This window comes from Anomaloglossus baeobatrachus, chromosome 1 (assembly GCF_048569485.1).
Source record: "Anomaloglossus baeobatrachus isolate aAnoBae1 chromosome 1, aAnoBae1.hap1, whole genome shotgun sequence".
NCBI lineage: Eukaryota > Metazoa > Chordata > Amphibia > Anura > Aromobatidae > Anomaloglossus > Anomaloglossus baeobatrachus.
Genome location: NC_134353.1, coordinates 227,192,256 through 227,216,924, shown reverse-complemented (window position 1 = coordinate 227,216,924; position 24,669 = coordinate 227,192,256). Strand labels below are relative to the sequence as shown.

Here is a 24,669-nt window from a genome sequence, read left to right as displayed (position 1 = left end):
GCACACTTTCACCAAACATTATCAGGTGCATACCTACGCTTCGGCGGACGCCAGCCTAGGTAGAAGAGTCCTGCAGGCGGCGGTTGCCTCCTCGTAGGGAAGGGCTGTTTTTATAGCCCTAACATGAGGTATTAATTTACCCACCAAGGGACTGCTTTTGGACGTCCCAATCGTCTGGGTCTCCCAATGGAGCGCCGAAGAAGGGAATTTTGTTACTTACCGTAAATTCCTTTTCTTCTAGCTCCAATTGGGAGACCCAGCACCCGCCCTGTTTCCTTCGGGATTTTTGTTTTTTTCGGGTACACATGTTGTTCATGTTGAATGGTTTCAGTTCTCCGATGTTCCTTCGGATTGAATTTGTTTAAACCAGTTATTGGCTTTCCTCCTTCTTGCTTTGGCACTAAAACTGAGCAGCCCGTGATCCCACGGGGGGTGTATAGCCAGAAGGGGAGGGGCCTTACACTTTTTAGTGTAATGCTTTGTGTGGCCTCCGGAGGCAGTAGCTATACACCCAATCGTCTGGGTCTCCCAATTGGAGCTAGAAGAAAAGGAATTTACGGTAAGTAACAAAATTCCCTTCTTCTCTAGAGAATTCATTACTTACAGAAAGCTTTCCCGTACACCAACTCTTTATTGAAAATATACATTTTATTACCGTAATAATTGTATCACGTAGGAAAGATTACTTGTAGAGTTAAGATGTGGAGGCAATTAGAGGGTCAATGTGCTAACTAAAATGTGTGATCCCTCTGGTGGGATCCTCTACAATTCAACCATGCAATGATTGTGTACGGGAACTAGAGTGACTAGTGATCCGGTGACTATCCCTCCAAAACGGGTCATGCCTTATAATGGCTGCAAGATTCCAGTGAATCCATGCACTGACATGGAGCCCAGCTGTACTTAGAACTTGCTACTGAGGAATGTGTGATCCAGATTAAGGTAGGTGGTAATGAATTCTGGGAAGTCTCTTTTTATAACAATCTCCATAAATAATTCCGATGCAGTATGGAGTCTCTCCTCCTGCCTAAGAAGAAAAACAAGTATTTAGATTGGGGGACAATACATAAAGGTTACATCATAGCACAGCACATGGGCAACAAATGTACGTAATGTTCCACTAGTAGACCATACTATGGTAAGATGGTGACTGATCATCGTTTGCTGGGGTAAATATGGATTTGGGCAATTTCACACAAGCACGTGCTTCTAGCTCATACCCATAGACCCAATAGTAAGTAACACAATTGTAGCAAAAATGCTTTTCGCGTTCTCTATTTTTTTTGTGCTTTTATAATTTATTTTCTTTAAATCCAATACACAGGAATATGATCCAAATATGATTATGTACATGGCCGGTAATTTTTTTTACTGCAACATTTTTCTTTAGAAAGAAACCATTGAAGAAAATGTCATATTGATGATGCATCCAGAAACAGAAACAAAAATAACTAAAGGAAATATCAATATAAATGAATTCCTAAATACATTTAATTAGCAATTCACAATAGTTTTGTCTCAAGAGGCAGACACTATAGAATATAAATGGCTGTCACCTTGTTATACGACAAAAACCTGTCCTAGACTGAGAGGACAGCAGCATGTGCAGAAGGAGGCACAATATACATGACCTGAAGATGATATGGGGCACGCAGAAGTCAGAGCGGCCTCTTCTTACCTGGGTACGTCTGGTATCTGCAGTAGTATTAGCGCCTATATATGGAGGGTGGAGCCTCCTTCTGCACATGCTTCAAGGCACCCGGCCCAACATTCTAGGATAGAATTAAATAATGCAGTGGCCATTTTAGCTTTATTGTGATTGTCTGTCTTGACAAAGCTAATGTTATTTTCTAATAAAATGTATTTAGGAATCTATTAATAATGACATTTCCTTTTTAGTTTTTTTTTTTTATTCTATTCCCGGACAACCCCTTTAAAAGGGTATTCTCAAGTTTGAAAGTTTTCCCCTATCCATTGGATAAGGGATAACTTCTTGATCACTGCGGGTCTGAACACTGGGAAACACTTTGATCCCAAGAAACCGGGCTCATTAATGGAGCGGTGGTCGATCATGTGCTCTGCCACTCCATCCATTCTGTACTTGGCTGGACATTGGCACTCCCATAACAATGAATGGAGAGGCAGTGCAGTGGTTCTCTTAATCCGTAGGGAATAGCTTTCACACTTGAGAATGCCAATAAAGCCATGTATTGTGGGTAGATGTGGACGGCTTGACTATGCCACATCGCCTGCTCCTGTTCTGGACAGACTTATTAAAGACTAACCGTCGTTTTAATTTTTATTTTATAAATCAATAGAACATATGAAAATAAGAAACTTTATAATATAGCTCATCAGGAAAATCTGAACCTTTCTCTGCTAGGACTCATCATTTAGTTTCAAAATTCTCAATTGATGGGTAATAGCTGATTTCAATGTAGACAAACTTTCCCATTACTAAGATAGGAGATGGCAGTTGTTACTGATAATCTACATAGAATCTTGAAGAGGGGCGTAACTCTACCTCTAGCTCCTCCCTATGCCTTTAGCTCCTCCTCTTCTCTGTATACAAAGAACTCTCTCTTAAATAGGATATAGTATATTTTATTACTTTAATAAAGCACTTTGTGTATGGGGGTAACATTAGTAACGTTTTGTTTCTAGGCGGAAGTTGAATTATTGTGCAACAGCAAGAAAATGTATTTTTAAAAAGCTTATGCAAATTGAAACCAACACTTTCCCTGTTTCCCATAAGAAGTTGTATTTACTTACAGATCAGAGGGCTGTGACTCATCGAGCAGCTGACACTCCACTTGCTGTACTAGGGCACGTACCAGAGCCCGTGTGACCATTCTGTTGTCATCCTCTAATTTTGCCTGGTGCCTTATCCACTGCCAGACCTGTGGACCGGGAGAAAAGAATACATGAGATTAGACTGCGGCTCAGGAAATTCTAAAGCAAGGGTGTGGAGGGCCAACCCAATAATCTGACATTAATTCTGCTCAATATTAATATTTAACATATTATTATTTTATTGTGTCACCTAATATTAAGCAGACTGAAGTATGCTGACATTCCCCTATATACAGCATGAACCCTCAGATAGCTCCAACATTACAGTACAAGCCCCCACAAAGCCCCTATATACAAGATGAGCACCTGACATCGCCTCTCTATATACAGTATGAGCCATACAGAGTCTCCTAAATACATTATTAAGCCACCACATGGCCTCCTATACAGTTAGGTCCAGAAATATTTGGACAGTGACACAAGTTTTGTTATTTTAGCTGTTTACAAAAACATGTTCAGAAATACAATTATATATATAATATGGGCTGAAAGTGCACACTCCCAGCTGCAATATGAGAGTTTTCACATCCAAATCGGAGAAAGGGTTTAGGAATCATAGCTCTGTAATGCATAGCCTCCTCTTTTTCAAGGGACCAAAAGTAATTGGACAAGGGACTCTAAGGGCTGCAATTAACTCTGAAGGCGTCTCCCTCGTTAACCTGTAATCAATGAAGTAGTTAAAAGGTCTGGGGTTGATTACAGGTGTGTGGTTTTGCATTTGGAAGCTGTTGCTGTGACCAGACAACATGCGGTCTAAGAAACTCTCAATTGAGGTGAAGCAGAACATCCTGAGGCTGAAAAAAAAGAAATAATCCATCAGAGAGATAGCAGACATGCTTGGAGTAGCAAAATCAACAGTCGGGTACATTCTGAGAAAAAAGGAATTGACTGGTGAGCTTGGGAACTCAAAAAGGCCTGGGCGTCCACGGATGACAACAGTGGTGGATGATCCCCGCATACTTTCTTTGGTGAAGAAGAACCCGTTCACAACATCAACTGAAGTCCAGAACACTCTCAGTGAAGTAGGTGTATCTGTCTCAAAGTCAACAGTAAAGAGAAGACTCCATGAAAGTAAATACAAAGGGTTCACATCTAGATGCAAACCATTCATCAATTCCAAAAATAGACAGGCCAGAGTTAAATTTGCTGAAAAACACCTCATGAAGCCAGCTCAGTTCTGGAAAAGTATTCTATGGACAGATGAGACAAAGATCAACCTGTACCAGAATGATGGGAAGAAAAAAGTTTGGAGAAGAAAGGGAACGGCACATGATCCAAGGCACACCACATCCTCTGTAAAACATGGTGGAGGCAACGTGATGGCATGGGCATGCATGGCTTTCAATGGCACTGGGTCACTTGTGTTTATTGATGACATAACAGCAGACAAGAGTAGCCGGATGAATTCTGAAGTGTACAGGGATATACTTTCAGCCAAATGCCGCAAAGTTGATCGGACGGCGCTTCATAGTACAGATGGACAATGACCCCAAGCATACAGCCAAAGCTACCCAGGAGTTCATGAGTGCAAAAAAGTGGAACATTCTGCAATGGCCAAGTCAATCACCAGATCTTAACCCAATTGAGCATGCATTTCACTTGCTCAAATCCAGACTTAAGACGGAAAGACCCACAAACAAGCAAGACCTGAAGGCTGCGGCTGTAAAGGCCTGGCAAAGCATTAAGAAGGAGGAAACCCAGCGTTTGGTGATGTCCATGGGTTCCAGACTTAAGGCAGTGATTGCCTCCAAAGGATTCGCAACAAAATATTGAAAATAAAAATATTTTGTTTGGGTTTGGTTTATTTGTCCAATTACTTTTGAGTTCCTAAAATGTGGAGTGTTTGTAAAGAAATGTGTACAATTCCTACAATTTCTATCAGATATTTTTGTTCAAACCTTCAAATTAAACGTTACAATCTGCACTTGAATTCTGTTGCAGAGGTTTCATTTCAAATCCAATGTGGTGGCATGCAGAGCCCAACTCGCGAAAATTGTGTCACTGTCCAAATATTTCTGGACCTAACTGTATATATTATGAGCCACACATAGCCTCCTAAATAAAGCATGAGCTCTCACATTTCCATGTATATAGAGTATGAGCCCTCACATATCCTCCTATATACATTATGAGCCCCACATAGCCTTCTATATACAGCAGGAACCCCCCCCATTGCCTCCTATATAAAGCATGAGGCCCTACTTAGGCACCTAAATACAGCATGACACCTCACATTGCTTCCTAAACACATGAGCGTCCACGTAGCCTACTATATACAGTATGAGCCCCAAAAAGCCTCATTTATACATTGAGCCCCACATAGTCTCTTAAATACAGCATGAGATCCACATAGTCTTCTATATACATTATGGGCCCTTACATTGCCTCCTATATGGATTATGAGCCACACCTAGCTTCCTATATACAGTATGAGCACCCACATAGCATCCTATATAGAGTATGAGCCACCACATAGCCTCCTAAATACAGCATGAGCACTCAACATATTCTCATATATATACAATAGGAACCCCACATAGCCTCCTAAATACAGCATGAGCGTTCAACATATCCTCCTATACAAAGCATGAGCACCACATAGCCACCTATATACACCACGGGCGCCGCTGATCTGCCAACGGGCTGCTCTGAATCTCCCGCAATTGATGAGATCGACTTCAAGAAAATGGCTACTGCACGTGCGCAGATTGACACGATGGACTTCAAGAAAATGGCCACTGAATCCTATCTGCGCCGCCTCTGCGGCCATTTTCTTGAAGTCTATTTTGTCAACTGAGGGAGATTGAAAGTAACCCACAGTCCGCCACGACACCCCACGAACCCACAGTATTGCCAACCTTGCGGGGCCACAGTAAGCCATATGCGGTTTGTAAGACGCACCCCTATTTTACCCCGGGAAAAAAAAGTGTCTTACAAACCGGAAAATATGTTTTCTTTTGTTTTTGTTTTTTTTTGTTTTTATTAAAACTTTGTCTGCGAGCCAGATATAGCCATATCTGGCTCGCAAGCCATAGATTCCCAACATGTGACTTAGAGCTTCACAGGAGCCACTGGACTCCTCTTCCATCCTTCATGATGACATCACATAGCTGGTGGATGTTAGAGGCCTTGTGCTCCTCCACTTTCAGTTTGAGGATGTCCCACAGATGTTCAATAGAGGTTTATATCTGGAGACATGCTTGGCCAGTCCAGCAACTTTAGCAAAGTAGTGGTCTTCTTGGAGGTGTGTTTGAGATCGTTATGTTGGAATACTGCCCTGCGGCCCAGCTTCTGAAGGGAGGGGGATTCTCCTGCTGTATGGTCTTGGCCACCATGCTGCAGCTCAGTTTCAGGGTGTTCGCAATCTTCTTACAGCCTAGGTCTTTTTATACAGATCATCAAATAATTCTTTCCCATGAAGTGCCATGTTGACCTTCCAGTGACCAGTATGAGAGTATATGAGTGATAACACCAAATTTAATACATCTACTCCCCATGTACACCTAAGAAGTTGTAAAACTAATGAGTCACATGACACTGGGGAGGGAAAATGGCTAATGGGGCAGAATTTGGGCATTTTCACTTAGGGGTGTACTCACTTTTGTTGCCATCGGTTTAAACATTAATGGCTTTGTTTTGAGGTATTTAGAGTGCACCAAATGTACACTGTTATACAACCTGTCCACTGACTACTTTACATTGTATCAAAATGTAATATCTTCAGTGGTGTGCCATGAAAAGATATAATAAAATATTTACATAAATGTGAGGGGTGTACTCACTTTTGTGATATACTGTATGTCCCCTCCCTGTTGGTCTGCTTCTATGCCTTCGCTGAAAAATGACAAACTATGGGCGGTTAAAGTTGCGTGTGACTTTCCCTTATGCTGCTCACCTGAAAAACTGCAATAGTTTTTTTTTTTAGTTTTTTTTTCTGATAAATACTACTTTGGTGTCTTACAACATACATTTTCTCAATCCTCTGCACCAGTGTAAGGCTATGTGCGCACTTACCGGATTTTGCCGCGGATTTTCTGCGGATTTGCTGCATGTTTCGCTGCAGAAAATGTTCATAACATCTCTGCAGTGAATCACCAGCAAATCCTATGGAGAAAAAAAATCCTGTGCGCACTGGGCGGAATTTGACAGCTGCATGTTTTGCTGCGGGATTCCCGCAGCAAAAACAAGTGCATGTCACTTCTTTTCCGCACATCGCTGCGGGATTTCACTCCATTGACTCAATGTTAATCATGAAATCCCGCAGGGAATAACGCAGGCAGCAAATTCTGTGCGGTTCACTGCGTTTTCCTGCGTTATTCCCTGCGGTATTTCGCGGTTTACCTCCGGTAATGTGCATCGCTTGTCTGCGGTTTTGCAGGGAAGTGATGTCATTACAGGAAGAGGAAGCCGTGCAGAGAGTAAACACACACATATCACACACACACACAGACATCACAGACATATAACACACATAGACACAGACACATAGAACACACATAGAAAGAAAACGGAAATATAGGAAAAAAAGAACGTGGGCTCCGCTGCATATTTACCTTCCAGCCGAGGTAAGCACACAGCGGCGGCCCGGTATTCTCAGGCTGGGGAGGGAGAGGGGCAGGGATAATGTCCCCCGCCTCACTCCCCCTCCCGCAGCCGAGAATATCAGCCGCAGCTGCCCCGGGACTGTCGCATGCATTATGCGACAATACCGGCGTGTCCTCGGCTCTTCTTGCCACCGTGTAGCAGTGGTGGCAAGGTAATACAAGGGGTTAATGGTGATGGGGGACCACCGCCATTAACTCCAGGCTTGATCATGGCAGCGTCTATGTGACAGCTGACATGATCAACCCGTAAGTAAAGTGAAAAAAACACACAGACAGAAAAATCCTTTATTTTAAATAAAACCAACAAGCCTCGTTCACCCTTTTATTAACCCCCCCAAACAAAGCTCCGGCGTAGTCCACAGCTCCGGCGTCCTGCACTGCTGACATCCAGCCGCGACTGTCACACAGCGCTGAATGCAGCAGACAGCAGAGGTAATTACCGGTCATTTCCCACGGCCGGTAATGTGAACTCACTGCCGACCGTGGGAAATGCAGCGATCTGTCCTCTATCTCTCTATCTATCCCTCTGTCTGTCTATCTATCTATCCCTCTATCTATTCTTCTGCCTATCCACTATCAGAATTAAATGTATTTTTTTTTTTTCTTTTTTCAATGTGCTTTATTGCATTGAATGCAATAAAGCACATCCCAACCCGCACGCGGCAAAACCGCGGCAATGCCGCGAATAATACCGCGGTAAAACCGCGGCAAACCGCATGCGGTTTTCGGGTGCGGTTTCCCGCGGTTTTTTACCGCGGGTGCGGTAATCTTTGAGGGCATGTGGAATTTTCTCAAGAAAATTCCATTTCCCAGTGCGCACAGAGCCTAAGGGATATTACATCGTAATACATTGTGTGTGTACCTGAGATCTAGATATTTCAGCTGTTGCAGAGTCCTCCACTTTTCCACAATAGAAGAAATGGCCTTCTCCTAACAAATGCAAAATAGACAAAGAATTAGAACACACAGTGAAGGAACAATACAATTTCTGAGTAAATTCCCACAGTATAAGGTGCAAAATTTACCTTTAAGCCAGGCATCAATGAAAAGTATACCAACAGCAATATTATACTTCAGGCCAAACAGAGTGACACCTCCCTGAAGAACACAATAAAGGCATTTGTGTCACGTACATATAGAAAATGGGTGCCATCTCTTATGCATCTGCTGTAATACCTATTATACAGAATGTGCATATACTAGCCTGCCGAAATTATAGAGATACAGTCATTAAGTGACTTTGGACAACTGTAGTAACAAGGCAATACAACTTTATACTTACAGCAGGCATTATAAGTAAATCAGACTGGGAGATGGTCATCGAGGGAATGACGTGTAACTGGTTCGGTCCATTTGTGTGCTCCTGGAAAAGCTGAAGAACAGTTTTACAGAGTAGGTATCTATTCATACAGATTCTGCACATCTATACTGACTATTAGGACGGATGAACATGTATTCCATGTTAAGCCAACAGAATACGGACCACAAAGCGAATCCTGAACGTTTATTTCTTGACCCAAACTTGGAGGCCTCATAGGCATTTATGAGGCTTCTGAAATTCAGGGCAGGAGACCAGTGACCTGTCCATGCATTGTGGTCTGAACGCACACCATGAAACATGGCCTTAGGCCAGCAGGTCACAACAATTGTACCAAAATATGCATAGGTTTCAAAATGATTGCATTTAAAAGGTGCAGTAAATGAGGCATTTCCCAAAACGAACTTAACTAATACCGTACCCAAGAATAGGAAAGCATATATAGGTAAAGTCCCATTGAACCACTGTGGATGCTTATATACAAAGGGAAGCAGTCCGTGCAAGAATAAATAACATCGCAGTGCCAAACCCATGTCCTCTTATGACTGCCCTAAAGCAGCTGTAAACCATCCTCGAGTTAGAGCTCTTACAGATAGAATCAATACCCAACAATTGCTGCCTAAGAAAGCTTACTGTCAAGAAGCCATTGTCTTTCCTGTCTTAGTTGTAAGTTGGCAGCTTCCTCGGAAGGAGGTTTAGGCCCTGTGCGCACTGGAAAACGGAATTTTCTTAAAGAAAATTCTGCAGGGTCTGAAAGATTACCACACTCGCGGTAAAATAACGCTGGAAACCGCATGCGGTTTGCCACAGTTTGCTGCGGGTTTACTGCGGTTTTGCCGCGTGCGGGTTGGTACATGTGCTTTAATGCATTCAATGCAATAAAGCACATTAAAAAAAAAAAGTAATTTCCTTCTGAGATAGATAGCAGACAGATAAATAGACAGATAGAAGAATAGATAGAGGGATAGATAGAGTCCCTGTGAGCACACGCTGAATTTCTCCCGAGCGGTAATGTGTTGTTCACATTACCGGCCGTGGGAAATGCCCTGTGGTTACCTCTGCTGTCTCGTTGCGAGGCTGCATTCAGCGCTGTGTGTTAGTCATGGCTGGATGCAAGCATCGCAGGACGTGGATTATGCCAGATCTGTGTGTTTCGGGGGGGGGTTAATAAAGGGGTGAACCAGGGGCTTTTTTGTGTTTTATTTAAAATAAAGGATTTTTCGTGGTGTGTGTTTTTTCACTTTACTTACGGGTTGATCATGTCAGCTGTCTCATAGACGCTGCCATGATCAAGCCTGGACTTAGTGGCGGCGATCCGCCGCCATTAACTCCTTATATTACCCTGATTGCCACCGCATCACGGCAACAGCAAGAGCCGGGAACACTCCAGGACTGCCGCATAATGGATGCGACAGTCCCGGGGCAGCTGCGGACTGAAATTCTCGTCTGCGGGAGGGGGGGCATTAACCCTGCCCCTTGCCCTCCCCAGCCTGAGAATACTGGGCCGCCGCTGTGTGCTTACCTCGGCTGGACGGTAAAAATATGGCGGAGCACACGTGTTTTTTTTTTTTTTCTTCTATGTCAGTTTGCTTTCTATGTGTATTCTATATGTCTGTGTCTGTGTATGAGTGCGATGTGTGTGTATTGTATGTCTGTGATATGTGTGTGTTTACTCTCTGCTCCGCTTCCTCTTCTTGTCATAATGACATCACTTCCCTGCAAACCGCAGGGCAGCGATGAACATTACCGCAGGTAAACCGCGAAATACCGGAGGGAATGACGCAGGAAAACGCAATGAACCGAACAGAATTTGCTGCCTGCATTATTCCCTGCGGGATTTCACGATTACATGGCAGTCAATGGAGTGAAATCCCACAGGGACCTGCGGAAAAGAAGTGACATGCAATTATTTTTGCTGCGGGAATTTAGTAAATTTTTCATATTTTTTTTTTAGGGTTTTGAAAGTCAAAATTACTATTAATTAATTCCCATCAATGCATTGTAGATATATAATGCCAAAAAAATATAACTTTCAAACAAAAGAACTTTCAGAGTGAGCTAATGAAACCAGCATCAACATTTTGCAAGCTGAATGAGCAGGCTCTGACATGCCCGGGCTTGTTTCCATTGTTTTATCTTTGTTCTCGCCTGTTCACACTTTTTAACCCCTTCAGCCCCAAGCCTATTTTGACCCTAAAGACCAGGCCATTTTTTGCAATTTTGACCAGTGTCACTTTATGAGGTTATAACTCTGGAACGCTTCAACGGATCCTGGTGATTCTGAGATTGTTTGTTCGTGACATATTGGGCTTCATGTTAGTGGTAAATTTAGGCCGATATTTTTTGTGTTTCTTTGTGAAAAAAAACAGAAATTTCACAAATATTTTGAAAATTTTGTAATTTTCGAACTTTGAATTTTTATCCTCTAAAATCAACGAGACATATGACACAAAATAATTAATAAATAACATTTCCCACATGTCTACTTTACATCAGAACAATTTTGGGGAAAAAAAAAAATTAAGGAAGTTATAGGGGTTCAAAGTTTATGAGCAATTTCTCATTTTTACAACAAAATTAACAAAGCCACTTTTTTTAGGGACCACATCACATTTGAAGCAATTTTGAAAGGTCTACATGACACAAAACACCCAAAAGTGACACCATTCCAAAAACGGCACCCCTCAGGCTACTGAAAACCACATTCAACAATGTTATTAACCCTTCTGGTGCTTCACAGTAACTAAAGCAATGTGGAAGGAAAAAATGAACATTATACTTTTTGCAACAAAAATGTTAATTTAGCCTCAAATATTGCATTTCACAAGGGTAGCAGGATTAAATGAACCCCCAAAATTTGTTGGGCAATTTCTTCTGAGCACGCAGATACCTCATATGTGGCGAAAAAACACTGTTTGGGCGCACCGCAGGACTCGGAAGGGAAGGAGCGTCATTTGACTTTTTGAACAGAAAATTAGCTGGAATCGTTAGCCGCACCATGTTGCGTTTGGAGAGCCCCTGAGGTGCCGAAACAGTGGAGCTCCCCCACATGTGACCCCATTTTGGAAACTAGACCCCTCATGGAATTTATCTAGATGTTTATTGAGCACTTTGATCCTCTGGGGGCTTCACAAAAGTTAATAGAGTTGATCCGTGAAAATAAAAAAAAATTCTTTTACCACAAAATTATTACTTCAACCGGGTAGCTTTTTTTTCACAAGGGTATCAGGAAAAATTGCACCATAAAATGTATGGTGCAATTTCTCCTGAGTACACAGATACCTCATATGTGGTGGAAATCAAATGTTTGGGCGCACAGCAGGGCTCAGAATGCAAGGAGCGTCATTTGACTTTTCAAACGCAAAATTGTCTGGGATAATTAGCGTATTCCATGTTGTGTTTGGAGACCCCCTGAGGTGCCGAAACAGTGGAGCTCCCCCACATGTGACCCCATTTTGGAAACTAGACCCCCCATGGCATAGAAAAATAAAACGGGGCGCACGCACGAATGTTCTGCAAAAAGGGGGGGGGACTAGGTGGGATAGAAAAAAGTGCTGTCCAAAGTCGAGTACGACTGCAGGACGCTTGCTGATCAGGTACCTAATTGTTCACGTTTTTTTTTTGTTTTTTTTTTTATTTGGGGTGCACAAAAAAAGCAGAAACTAGAGCAACAATTACGTACCTGATCAGCCAATCACGTAGCTGATCAGCACTTGGCGGCAAGCGGGTGGGGGAGGAGGGGGGGAGAGGGAGTGGGAGATGCGATTGGGGATAGCTAGAAAAGAGCCACGAACAATACTTACAGGATGGATCAGAACAGCGGCAGATGGGGGGCGGCAGTTGGGGGGGGGCAGCGGCATATAAAGGGAGCATCTGTGATTGTGAGACAGAGGTGGCTGGGATAGGGTGGAGGCGGCTGGGATAGGGTAGGGGCGGATGGGAGAGGGCGCAGTGGATGCAGGAGCGTCAGAGGATGGGGTGAAGGGGGGATGGGGAGTGGGAGGTGAGATTGGGGATGGTTACCTTACAGGATGGATCTAGGCAGCAGGATCACAGGAGATGAAGGAGGCAGCAGATTGGGGAGGGTGAGAGGTGGGAGAGGGAGCGCAGCGCAGATCACGGGGGAGACAGGTGAGCAGAGCACAGATCACGGGGGTGAGAGGTGAGGGAGCACAGATCACGGGGGGTGAGAGGTGAGGGAGCACAGATTACGGGGGCGAGAGGTGGCGGGAGAGCGGACAGCAGATCACGGGGGTGACAGGGGAGGGAGCACAGATCACAGGGGTGACAGGGGAGGGAGCACAGATCACGGGGGTGAGAGGTGGCGGGAGAGCGGATAGCAGATCACGGGGGTGACAGGGGAGGGAGCACAGATCACGGGGGTGACAGGGGAGGGATCACAGATCACGGGGGTGACGGGAGGGAGCACACATCACGGGGGTGACAGGGGAGGGAGCACACATCACGGGGGTGACAGGGGAGGGAGCACACATCACGGAGGTGACAGGGGAGGGAGCACACATCACGGGGGTGACAGGGGAGGGAGCACACATCACGGGGGTGACAGGGGAGGGAGCACACCACGGGGGTGACAGGGGAGGGAGCACAGATCACGGGGGTGACAGGGGAGGGAGCACAGATCACGGGGGTGACAGGGGAGGGAGCACACATCACGGGGGTGACGGGAGGGGGCGGGTAGCCGATCACGGGGGTGAGAGGTGGGGAGGAGTGGGCATCACGGAGGGGAGGGGGCGCCAGCCGATCACGAGGGGGAGTGGCGGGCAGCGCATAACGGAGGAGAGGGGGCACGCAGCGCATAATGGAGGAGAGGGGGCGCGCAGCGCATAACGGAGGAGAGGGCGCGCGCAGCGCATAACGGAGGAGACGGGGCGCGCAGCCGATCACGAGGGGGAGGGGCCGGGCAGCAGATCGGGGAGAGCGGTGACATTGTGGCAGACGGAGGAGGGCAGCGGCGGATCGGGAGGGGTGGGGGTGCGGGCAGCAGATCACGAGGGGTGAGGGTGCAGGCAGCAGATCGAGGAGACAGGTGGCAGATCGCGGAGGGCAGCGGCGGATCGGGAGGTGTGGGGGTGCGGGCAGCAGATCACGAGGGGTGGGGGTGCGGGCAGCAGATCGGGGAGACAGGTGGCAGATCGCGGAGGGCAGCGGCGGATCAGGAGGGGTGGGGGTGCGGGCAGCAGATCACGAGGGGTGGGGGTGCGGACAGCAGATCGGGTAGACAGGTGGCAGATCGCGGAGGACAGCGGCGGATCGGGAGGTGTGGGGGTGCGGGCAGCAGATACGAGGGGTGGGGGTGTGGGCAGCAGATCGGGAGACAGGTGGCAGATCGCGGAGGGCAGCGGCAGATCGGGAGGTGTGAGGGTGCGGGCAGCAGATCGGGGAGACAGGTGGCAGATCGCGGAGGGCAGCGGCGGATCGGGAGGTGTGGGGGGTGGGGTGCGGGCAGCAGATCACGAGGGGTGGGGGTGCGGGCAGCAGATCGGGGAAACAGGTGGCAGATCGTGGAGGACAGCGGCGGATCGGGAGGTGTGGGGGTGCGGGCAGAAGATACGAGGGGTGGGGGTGCAGGCAGCAGATCGGGAGACAGGTGGCAGATCGCGGAGGGCAGCGGCGGCGGATCGGGAGGTGTGGGGGTGAGGGTGCGGGCAGCAGATACGAGGGGTGGGGGTGCAGGCAGCAGATCGGGGAGACAGGTGGCAGATCGCGGAGGGCAGCGGCGGATCGGGAGGCTTTTCGCCAGTTTCATACAGTGCAATGGCGGCGCGGCAACTTTCGGGTCCCATGCTCCGGTTACATAACAGCATGGGACCGGAGCTTGTCGCCCTGCCATTGCACTGTATACACTCACTGTGCTGGCGTGCTGCAGGGACGACAAGTGACGGTGACGGGGGCGGTCACCGGCAACAGGTCCATGGCGATTGGAGAGATCGGTCACAAGGCCGATCTCTCCAATCAGAGCTGCTGGAACTGGGGGAGGGTGATCCAGTGAGGTCACCCAGCTCCAGCCAATGGCCAGTGCTACAGCTGCACTGGTCAGGGCTGGATTTCAATGTTTCAGTCATTTTAAATGGCTGGAACATTACAGTGGCTGTGATTGGTTGAGCGGCGTTCGTCAGCCAATCACAGCCTCCGTAGGTCCGGGGAGGAGGCACCACCCCTCCTGAGGTCAGGTACAGATCCCCTCCTCCCCGAATCTGCGGTTTATGCTAACTTTTCGCAGTCACCGGAGGCTCCGGTGCCGCGATTACGCCATGACGGAAAGATCCGTCCTTGGTCGTTAAGGCCCAGGGCTCCATGACGGATCTTTCCGTGCATGGTCGTGAAGGGGTTAATCTCAGTTCGTGTTAGCTCTTCATGTTCAACCGTGTTTCCCAAAATTAGCATTATGGCTCAGCGGAAGTGTATTAACCCCTTCACGACCGGCCGATTTTTCGCTTTCCGTTTTTTTTTTTCGCCATTCTTTTTCTGAGAGACGTAACTTTTTTATTTTTCAGTCAATATGGTCATGTGAGGGCTCATTTTTTGCGGAACGAGCTGTACTTTTAAATGAAACCATCAGTTTTACCATATTGTGTACTAGAAAATGGCAAAAAAATTCCAAATGCTGAAAAATTGCAAAAAAAGTGCGATAGCACTATGGTTTTTGAGATATTTTATTCACTGTGTTCACTATATGGTAAAACTGATGTGTGGGTGTGATGCCTCAGGTCAGTGCGAGTTCGTAGACACCAAACATGTATAGGTTTACTTTTATATAAGGGGTTAAAAAAAAATCGGAAGTTTGTCCGAAAAAAGTGGCGCACGTTTTACGCCATATTCCGTGACCCGTAGCGTTCTCATTTTTCGGGATCTTAGGCTCAATGATGGCTTATTTTTTGCGTCTCGAGCTGACGTTTTTAACGGTACCATTTTTGCGCAGATGCTACATTTTGATCGCCTCTTATTGCATTTTGCGCAAAAGTTGTGGCGACAAAAAAACGTCGTTTTGGCGTTTGGAATTTTTTTGCCGCTACGCCGTTTACTGATCAGATTAATTGATTTTATATTTTGATAGATCGGGCGTTTCTGAACGCGGCGATACCAAATGTGTGTATATTTTTTATTTTTTTAACCCTTTAATTTTCAATGGGGCGAATGGGGGGTGATTTGAACTTTTAGGTTTTTTTGTTTTTTTTTAATTTTTTAAAACTTATTTTTTAACTTTTTTTTTTATTTTACTAGTCCCCCTAGAGGGCTATTGCGATCAGCATTCCGATCGCTCTGCAGTATCTGCTGATCACAGCTGGAAGGCTGTAAACAGCAGATACGCTGTCTTTCTCTTTTGCTGTGCCCCGGGCACAGCGAAAGTGAAACCAAGTCATGTGTAGTACAGGAGTCATCACATGACCCTGTGCTACCATGACAACTATCGGGAGTCACGTGATCGCGTCACGTGACTTCCGGTTTCGGGCGGTAAGTAAATTGCCCACATGAGGTATGGTGATTTTTTTCGATGAGGCCTATTGGCTATATGCCCCTGTTCAATATTCTGCCCCCTATTGCTGATGTTCATGGGGGTGGAAGGCTATGCATGGTATGGCATATATACGTCGATTGGACCGTATCCCCATGGAGAGGGGGCGGTCCTCTTATCTCCATACTGGGCCTCGGAGTGGGTGGGAATACGTGGTGTAGCCTTGACGCCCACCGCCGATGACGTGTTCATTTACAATGGGAGTACCTCCCCTACTATCTATGCATATGGGAGCTGCTCCGTGTGGTGTAATGATTGACATCGGGGACCGGAAGTGATGCGGGAATCTCCCGATCATGTGATCACGGCCCACAGGAAGTCCCTCCCCCCTGAGAAGGGCGCACACGAGATGTGCGTCCCCGGCCGGATGTGCATCATCATCCGAGGAGAGAGGAAGTCCCGCCCTGTTACTGGCGCACACGGGATGTGCGTCCCCGGCCGGAAGTGGACTCGCATCCGAGCAGAGAGGAAGTTCCTCCCCTCTGATACTGGTGCATACTGGATGTGCGTCCCGGGTCCGATGTGAATGTAACACCTGTTCTGTGAGGAGGTCCCCCTCCCCCATGATGCCGGCGCACATGCGATGTGCCTCCCGGCAGGATGTAAGTAAACATATGATTGGAGGGGATGTGGGGAGGACTCCTGATTCTGCACCTGCTGCAGTTATACACCCGGTTAGGGGTGTGTTCTGCACAGGTTTAATCCATACCCATATGAGGATATCCACTTGATTTTGATTAATTAAGCATCAGGTGGAATGTAGCTTCTGATTGGAGCAATGACATCACTCACAGGTTTAAATGACCCCATTCTCGACCACGCCAGAACCTTTGACACTATGGTTTGGTGAGGGCTGGCAGCAAGGACCTGACTGAAGACTATCATGTCCCCTGAGGAGTCTTAGTGACGAAACGCGTCGGGACGCCGGGATGTCATCAGGGTCAGCATAGGGGTCCAGCTTGAGACCTAGTTGTGGTCCGTCCTTGTCAGGATGGAAGTCTGGGGCAGCAGTCTTTTGTTATTTTATATCTGGTAGGTGGTAGGGCCAGTACATGGCGGACATATCCACTACTCAGGATCTAGAGACTGCGTGTCCCTCCATCAAAAGGGATTGGGTGAGACCATTCCTTTTTTAATGCCTAAAATTGATTACATTGCGTATATCTGTATGACTGACCACTGTCAGCAAATGGAGTGCATTGTACTTTGATTGTTTTTTTAGGTATTATTTTGTATGTTGTGTTTTTTTGCCAATTGGACCACTGTCCTTTGCCCACAAACAGCACTATTTTCCTTTATGTTTGTTTAGTTTTTTTCATGTGTTTGTTATTCTATTGGCCATCACTATATGCGACCCCTCTGGGCGCCTGCCTATTTGGGCTAACCGACATTACCAGGGTGTTTACTCACCTCTCATAGTGATGGCTTTCAGTACCTAACTTGTGTGTCTTGGAGTGAATTTTGTTGCTCCTACAAGTTTAGGAATAAAGGTTATTTTATATGCTGAGATTGTACCCCATCTATATTTGGATTGCTATTTTACTACACGGTAAGTAAATGCTTACCGCAATCGCGCTTATAATGGCGCTGTCATGTATTGACAGCGCCATATAAGGGGTTAATCGGCACGAGCAGATAACGATTCTGCTCGTGCCTAGCAGGCACACATCTCAGCTGTGAAAATCAGCTGAGATGTGTGCCGATCGCGGCATGCTGCCGCCGGAGGACCGCGGGCAGTAAGATTATGTCATTTAGGACGTAATTTTACGGCCCGCGGTCGTTAAGGGGTTAATTCGCCTGACAGTTTCTGTTACATTTGTGGTGAATATACAGTGTTGAAGCAACAGCTGAATATTACAGACTTTGTGAAAAAAGTATACTTCGCATATTCGGACTAAAGCTTGGAGATCAAGATAAAGCTTAAGCGCCTCATAAAGAGTGCAAATGGTGTGCTGAGGACCTCCAAAATTGGTTCAAGGGTAAGAAAAAAGCTTTCCGTTATGGGATTCCTATGGTATGGCGAGAGCAAAAGAACCATAGTGACGATTGTTACTTTTGTTCATGCGATGTGAAAGGGTATAATTCAAAATGGAAGCATTCCATTTCATACCCCAATGTTCACTCAGCAATTCGTCCCTTCCCCCATGGCACAGATATACCAGTACCCAAGGCCCCTGCTACCGTGGAAGAGATAACCATGTCCGATGAAGGTGGAGTCATACCTGAACCAGATGAATCAAATTCTGACTTTGAAGATGATACAAGACCAAAATTGTTTTCCCAGGAGGAGATGAATGATTTGGTAAGAGACTTAAATCTTCCCAAGGATGCCGCTGAGTTACTCGGCTCAAGGCTGAAAAGCAAGAATTTATTGTTGCCAGGAGTGTCTTTTTCATGGTTCAGACATCGTGAAGATGAGTTCATTCCTTACTTTGCCCAGGAAGATAAGTTGGTTTATTGCATCGATGTCGAAGGTTTGATGGGTCAATTCAAAATCCAATATGATTCACCGCAATGGCGTCTTTTTATAGATTATTCAAAAAGAATTCCCAAAGCACTTTTACTCCACAACGGCGGTTTTTATGCTTCCATCCCTGTAGGTCATTCCGTACACCTCAAGGAAACCTACGAGAACTTGGAATTGGTTCTTCGTAAACTTAAATATGAAGACCACGGTTGGCAAGTGTGCGGTGATTTGAAAGTCTTGTCCATGCTGCTCGGGCAACAAGCTGGGTATACCAAATACCCTTGTTTTCTGTATCTATGGTACAATCGAGATCGACAAAATCACTGGACCAAGAAGAATTGGCAGCCGAGGGTGCTCACAGTTGGTGAAAAAAATGTCCTCCGAGAAACTTTCGTTCCTCCCCATAAAGTTGTTCTACCACCTCTCCACATCAAATTGGGATTGATGAATCAATTCGTAAAATCACTTCCAAAAGATGGAGAATGCTTCAAATACTTGGTCGCCAAGTTTCCAGGCCTCTCGGAGGCAAAATTGAAGGAAGGTGTGTTTGTGGGACCAGACATTAGAAGGCTTATAGCTGATCAAGAGTTTATCAATACCATGACGCAGCCTCAAAAAGAAGGGTGGATTGCATTTAAAGAGGTTGTAGAGAAATTTTTAGGCAATAACAAAGACCCTGACTACAAACAAATCGTCAGATGAATGCTGAAAGCATTTCAAGCTTTAGGTTGCCTGATTAGTTTGAGGCCTCTTTCATACGTTCGTGAAAAACCACGCACGTTTTTCACGGACGTGTCAGAGGTGCGTTTTGCCCTCCGTGAGCCATGTTTATGGGCTACGTGTGTTCTCCGTATGTTATTCGTGATAACACACGGAGAACGGGAACTTTCTACTCACCTGTCCCTGGCGTCGCTGTCCGTGGTGCTGATCTTCGGTCTCCGGTCCTGCCGACTCCCCGCAGCTGCTGCTTCCGGCCGCAGTGAAGTGAATATTCAATGAGCATAATGAGTGGCGGTCGGCAGCAAGTGACAGCAGCGGCAGAGACAGGAGAGCTGGAGAAGGTGAGTAAAGTTTTGTTGTTTTTTTCTCACAGACACATGTCTTCTCTCCGGTGTGTGTCACACAGAACACATCCGTGTGGTCCGTTTGCATTACGTGTGACACGTTTGCGTTCTGTGTGACACCCGTGATGCCGGAGAGAAAACGCCGGCGTGAGAAACACACGGACACATGTAAGTACGGAACGGACACACGTTCAGTGCGCAAATACTAATGTGACGCCCTGGGCAAGCCAGGGGTCACAGGTCATAACACCACCACACCCTACACCCCAGTTAGGAACACCCAAGCTACCAAAATCCTTGATGCCTTCCTCCAGGGGCTGATGTTAACACCAGGGGGTGGGCCAGGCGGTTGGCTCCGCCCACCGAGGAGTTCACAGCCCTGGAGGCGGGAGGAACCAGGCAGATAGAGTTTAGAGTTGAAAGTAGAAGGAAGTAGTAGTGGAGCTAAAGAGAAAGCTGAAGTGACAGAAAAAGTGAGAGTAGTAAAGCCTGAAGTTGGTCCGGCTGTGTGCCCCGGACAGTGACAGCAAGGTCAGCAGACGGCGGTGATAGTCTGGAGGGGGACTGCTCGGAGGTTGCTGGAAGGACCGCGGACGGGTAGTGACCCGGCGGTCTGGAGCAGTATACGAAGAACAGTCAGCACCAGGGCAGGGGCCTTTCGGACCCCGGCAAGGCTAGGAGTCGCCATAATTTGCCAAATCCGTCAGTGAAGGGGACGTCTGTCTCCAAACAACCAAGTCCCGATTGAAGGCAACAGTCCGACCGTTACGGAGAGACACCGCCACCGCCAGGGCACCAGTTTCTCAGGGTCAGCGCCTGCGGGCAAAGTAGGGCTCCTCCAGCCCATATCCAAGCCGGGGAGCGGGTTACCGGTGGGAACCCATCGCAACCATCATCAACTTAGGTGCAGGACAGAGGGACCGTCACCGTCACCTACTGGGGAAAGCAAGTGCAGCCGTCCGTGGGAACCGTCTTTCCAGCCGTGTGTTTTACCGAAAACTGTGTCAACGTCTCAGGCTGAGCGAGTACCACAGTGCCGCAAGGCACAGCGCTGCCCCCCGCGTCCCTGCACCCCACCAAGCCCTGCATCACCCACCTCATCACTGGGCCCTGGGATCACCAACCCCTACCCACGGAGGGGCAACACAACAACTGGCTGCTCCATACCATCCTTCCCGGGATCCCCATACAGAGCAGCGGTGGTGTCAGCAAATCACCACAACCGTGGGTGGCGTCACGGACAATAACCAATCCCCACACCCAAAAATCCCCTTTCACTCACGGGCGAGGAGCGCCGCTATAGTCCCCGGGATCCGGCCCATCGCTCGAGCCACCGAGCAGCAGCAGGCCGCAGCAGCCGGACCCGAGCAGTGGGAGAGCGCGGCGTCCCCTCCTCCGCCCGCGACACTTACGTATGTCCAAAACCATAGGTCTATGTGTGTACGTGTCTCCGGTACGTGAGAAAACTGCCAAACACGTACCGGAGGCACGTACGTGTGAAAGAGACCTGAAAGTGCATTTCCTCTATTCCCACCTTGACAACTTTCCTGAAAATTTGGGAGCTGTGAGTGAAGAGCAAGGTGAACGATTCCACCAGGACATTAAAGAGATGGAAAGAAGATACCAGGGAAGATGGAGCATTACAATGATGGCAGACAACTGTTGGACGCTTCAGAGAGACATTACAGATGCTACTCACAAGCGTAAATGTACCAAGAGAAGCCTCACAGGGAAGAAGAATCAATTTTAGTGTGTGTTAGTGAGCTCATTGCAGTTAAAAAAAAATGATTTTCATGAAACATTTGTAATAAAAAGATTAATTTTATGAGTCTATTTTCATTTATTTTGAGGTATTGTCTTATTTAACATAGTTACTTAAATTGTCAGAAAACGTGATGTCCTATGACAAAACGGAGGTCATTTTTGGATTCAGTACACTCAAAAACATAAAGATTACGTGGAATAACCAAAACAGTTCTCGAAAAAAAATTTTTTGCAGACCTGTGTTATTAGAGTATAGTGAACGGAGGCTGTAACCTCACTCCCCACCACTGACACAGCTGGCTCAGCACTAGCACTGTATGTCAGTCAATGCGCCAGCAGCACCCTATGACTAGAAGCTGAGGAATGACGTTAGTTTCCTCCTGGCAGCAGGGCTCTAAGTGCGGGCACCAGGCTGGATTAGCGTGCTATTAACCTAAACATTAACTCAATATCCACAAGCTAATAGCGTTTTTTTTACATAACAGGTTCCCTTTAAACTTGGATAGAAATATTTCTTTGAGGTGTTGTCAAACATTTAGGGGTATCCGGGACTATTTGATTTTTTTTCTATGGGCCTAAGAATAGAACTAAAAGCTAATTATCTGACTGTTCTGTGTAGCGTCATTCCCTGCAAAATCAAAGCGGTCAGTAACCGCTTCTGCCGGTAATTCTGCTGCCTCCACTGACATCACTTCAACATTGTGGCGGCTTCTCTTCTGCTCGTCTCTGTTGAGAGGGCTTGACTGCTGGGGTCCTTCTGATTAACAGCTGCCTCCCTACTGCCTAGCTGTGAGAAGCCAGCTGTCAGTCAGCATAATGTCGGCAGTCATGCCCAGTCATCGGAGCAGCAGACAAGAGGAAGAGCTGCTCTGTTGATGTGAATCAACAGAAACGCCGGCAGGAACGGTCAACAAGCTGGACAGAATAGGCAAGTAGTTAGCAACTACCTGCCTGTCAGTTCTTTAGACCTTTGAAAATAAAAAATAGTCTGTAAAACCCATGTAAAAAGCAAAGTAAATGACTGGATCAGAGGCACATGTCAGATTGGGTATTTCCAGTCACCTGACAGCTGCAGCCAAGTCTGTGCTTATGGAGACCACCTGAATAGCATTGTAGTAATGGGGGTTCAGTGAATCAATATACATTCATTTATTACTTTTTTCACCACCCTTATTATTTGAGATTTTAATAAAGTAAAACAATCCCTTCAATAAATTAGATGATGTGACAGTGGAGATGGTCTTACCTTTTGCATTGGTGCAACCAGGTCAATGTCATACACCATAAATCCGTCCACGCCGGCATTTATTTCAAATAGTTTCAACCTGGAATGACAGGAATATATTCCAAATACATCTAATTTAGGAGGTGGAAATAGAACAAAAAATAATGATCACAATTTCAGGAAGTAATGTATATTTTTTTTAGGGTTACTATGATGCTAATCATTAACAGCTTTAAGCACTCGTTCAGAGGAGTGCGTTATATGGACATGTGCTGTAATTCAATATGGCTGTTCAGATGATGGGGGTTTCAGATCGAGTGTCCTTGTGAAATAATCGCAGCATGCACTATTCTCTGCCAATCACCTATACAACTCTATGGGTCAGTTAAAAAAAAATGTGGTGTTCATGCTGATCATTTGTAAAGCATCTGTTTTTTACGGACACATTACCATTATTAACATACGAAATTCTATTTCATGATGCGCATTTTTACCTGTTGATGTATTAATCCAGGTACTACACGGATGTTGCAAACGTAAAAAAAAAAACAGACGCACAGATGACAATATGAATGAAAAGTTTGACTTTTCTGCAAGAAATTCAGATGATTTTCATGCGCTCATCTGACCATAGTCCTCCAAACTACTGAGAGAGCCATAGGGACTTAGGTGGTTGTTTTCATGTCAGAATTCTGGTATGAATATTTTGAAAAGTTGTGAAATTTACGTGCAAATTGGAGTTGTGCCTAAACTTTGTGACTTTGGTGATTTTCACGCCAGTTTCTCCCAACAAAATGGCAGGAAGCTGTGCTTGGAAAGGTGGTGGGACGCCACAGCTGGTCTAATTCATGATGAACTGTGGCCTTCCATAAAATGAAATTTCTGGCATAGTGCTCGGAGGCGCATTAGATGCAATGCATATTAATAATGATAGGTTTTATACACTGTGGTGCATATTCTCCCATCTTACCGTGTAACTGCTGCAGTAACAGTTTGATACTTCGCGCAGTCTTTATCTTTCGGCAGAAGTAGAGCAGCCATTCCCCCTGTAGCTAAGGCTCCTCTTCGATGACATGTTTGCACCAACAAATCCATGTAACTTTTTAGAAAATGCTTCTCCATATTCACATACTTACTACGATCTGGCAACAAAAATTCTGGACGATGTCCTAACAAATTAAGAAATATAAATAAAAGCCAAAGTATATAAAATGAAATTAAACATCTCCCAGTATTTCTTAATCATGAATATGAAGAGTAAAGGCCCAGTCACACACAACGACTTACCAGCGATCCCAAAAACGATGCACCCTGATAGGGATCGCAGGTAAGTTGCTGGGAGGTCACAGGTGAGATGTCACACAGTCAGATCTTACCAGCGATGCAGGAACAATACAGGTCGCAGTAGCGACCTGTATAACGATCTCAGCAGTCATGTGACCCTGTCACACAGCGTCAAACACAGCGATGTGTCCTGCCCAGCAGGACATCACCTTTGAAGAAAATGGCCTGGACCATTCTGCAACGACTAGAGATCTCACAGCAGGGGCCTGATCGCTGGTAGATGTCACACATAACAAGATCGCTAACGGAATCGCTACTGCGTCACAAAAACCGTGACTCAGCTGCGATCTCGCTAGCGATCTCGTTAAGGCATTACAGTGTATTGTGGGGCGTTTTTTCAATGATTGATGGTTGTACATGAGAAGTATCATGTCTTAGGGGTGCTTCACACACAGCGAGATCGCTGCTGAGATCGCTGCTGAGTCACGGTTTTTGTGACGCAGCAGTGACCTCATTAGCGATCTCGCTGTGTGTGACACTGAGCAGCGATCTGGCC

At 46.3% G+C, this 24,669-nt stretch overlaps 1 protein-coding gene across 1 annotated transcript in view; it reads right to left on the bottom strand.

Moving 5' to 3' along the window:
• Positions 1 to 627: 627 nt before the first annotated feature.
• The window catches only part of LOC142291430 (malate synthase-like), a 60,405-nt gene continuing 36,363 nt past the window's right edge, over positions 628 to 24,669 (bottom strand). The window contains exons 9-15 of the mRNA XM_075335952.1: positions 23,800 to 23,998; positions 22,851 to 22,929; positions 8,740 to 8,829; positions 8,483 to 8,555; positions 8,320 to 8,387; positions 2,773 to 2,900; positions 628 to 1,027 (exon numbers count right to left, since the gene is read on the bottom strand). Coding sequence (XP_075192067.1) covers positions 904 to 1,027; positions 2,773 to 2,900; positions 8,320 to 8,387; positions 8,483 to 8,555; positions 8,740 to 8,829; positions 22,851 to 22,929; positions 23,800 to 23,998 — 761 coding nt within the window. The 3' untranslated portion in view covers positions 628 to 903. The remainder of the gene's footprint in view (positions 1,028 to 2,772; positions 2,901 to 8,319; positions 8,388 to 8,482; positions 8,556 to 8,739; positions 8,830 to 22,850; positions 22,930 to 23,799; positions 23,999 to 24,669) is intronic.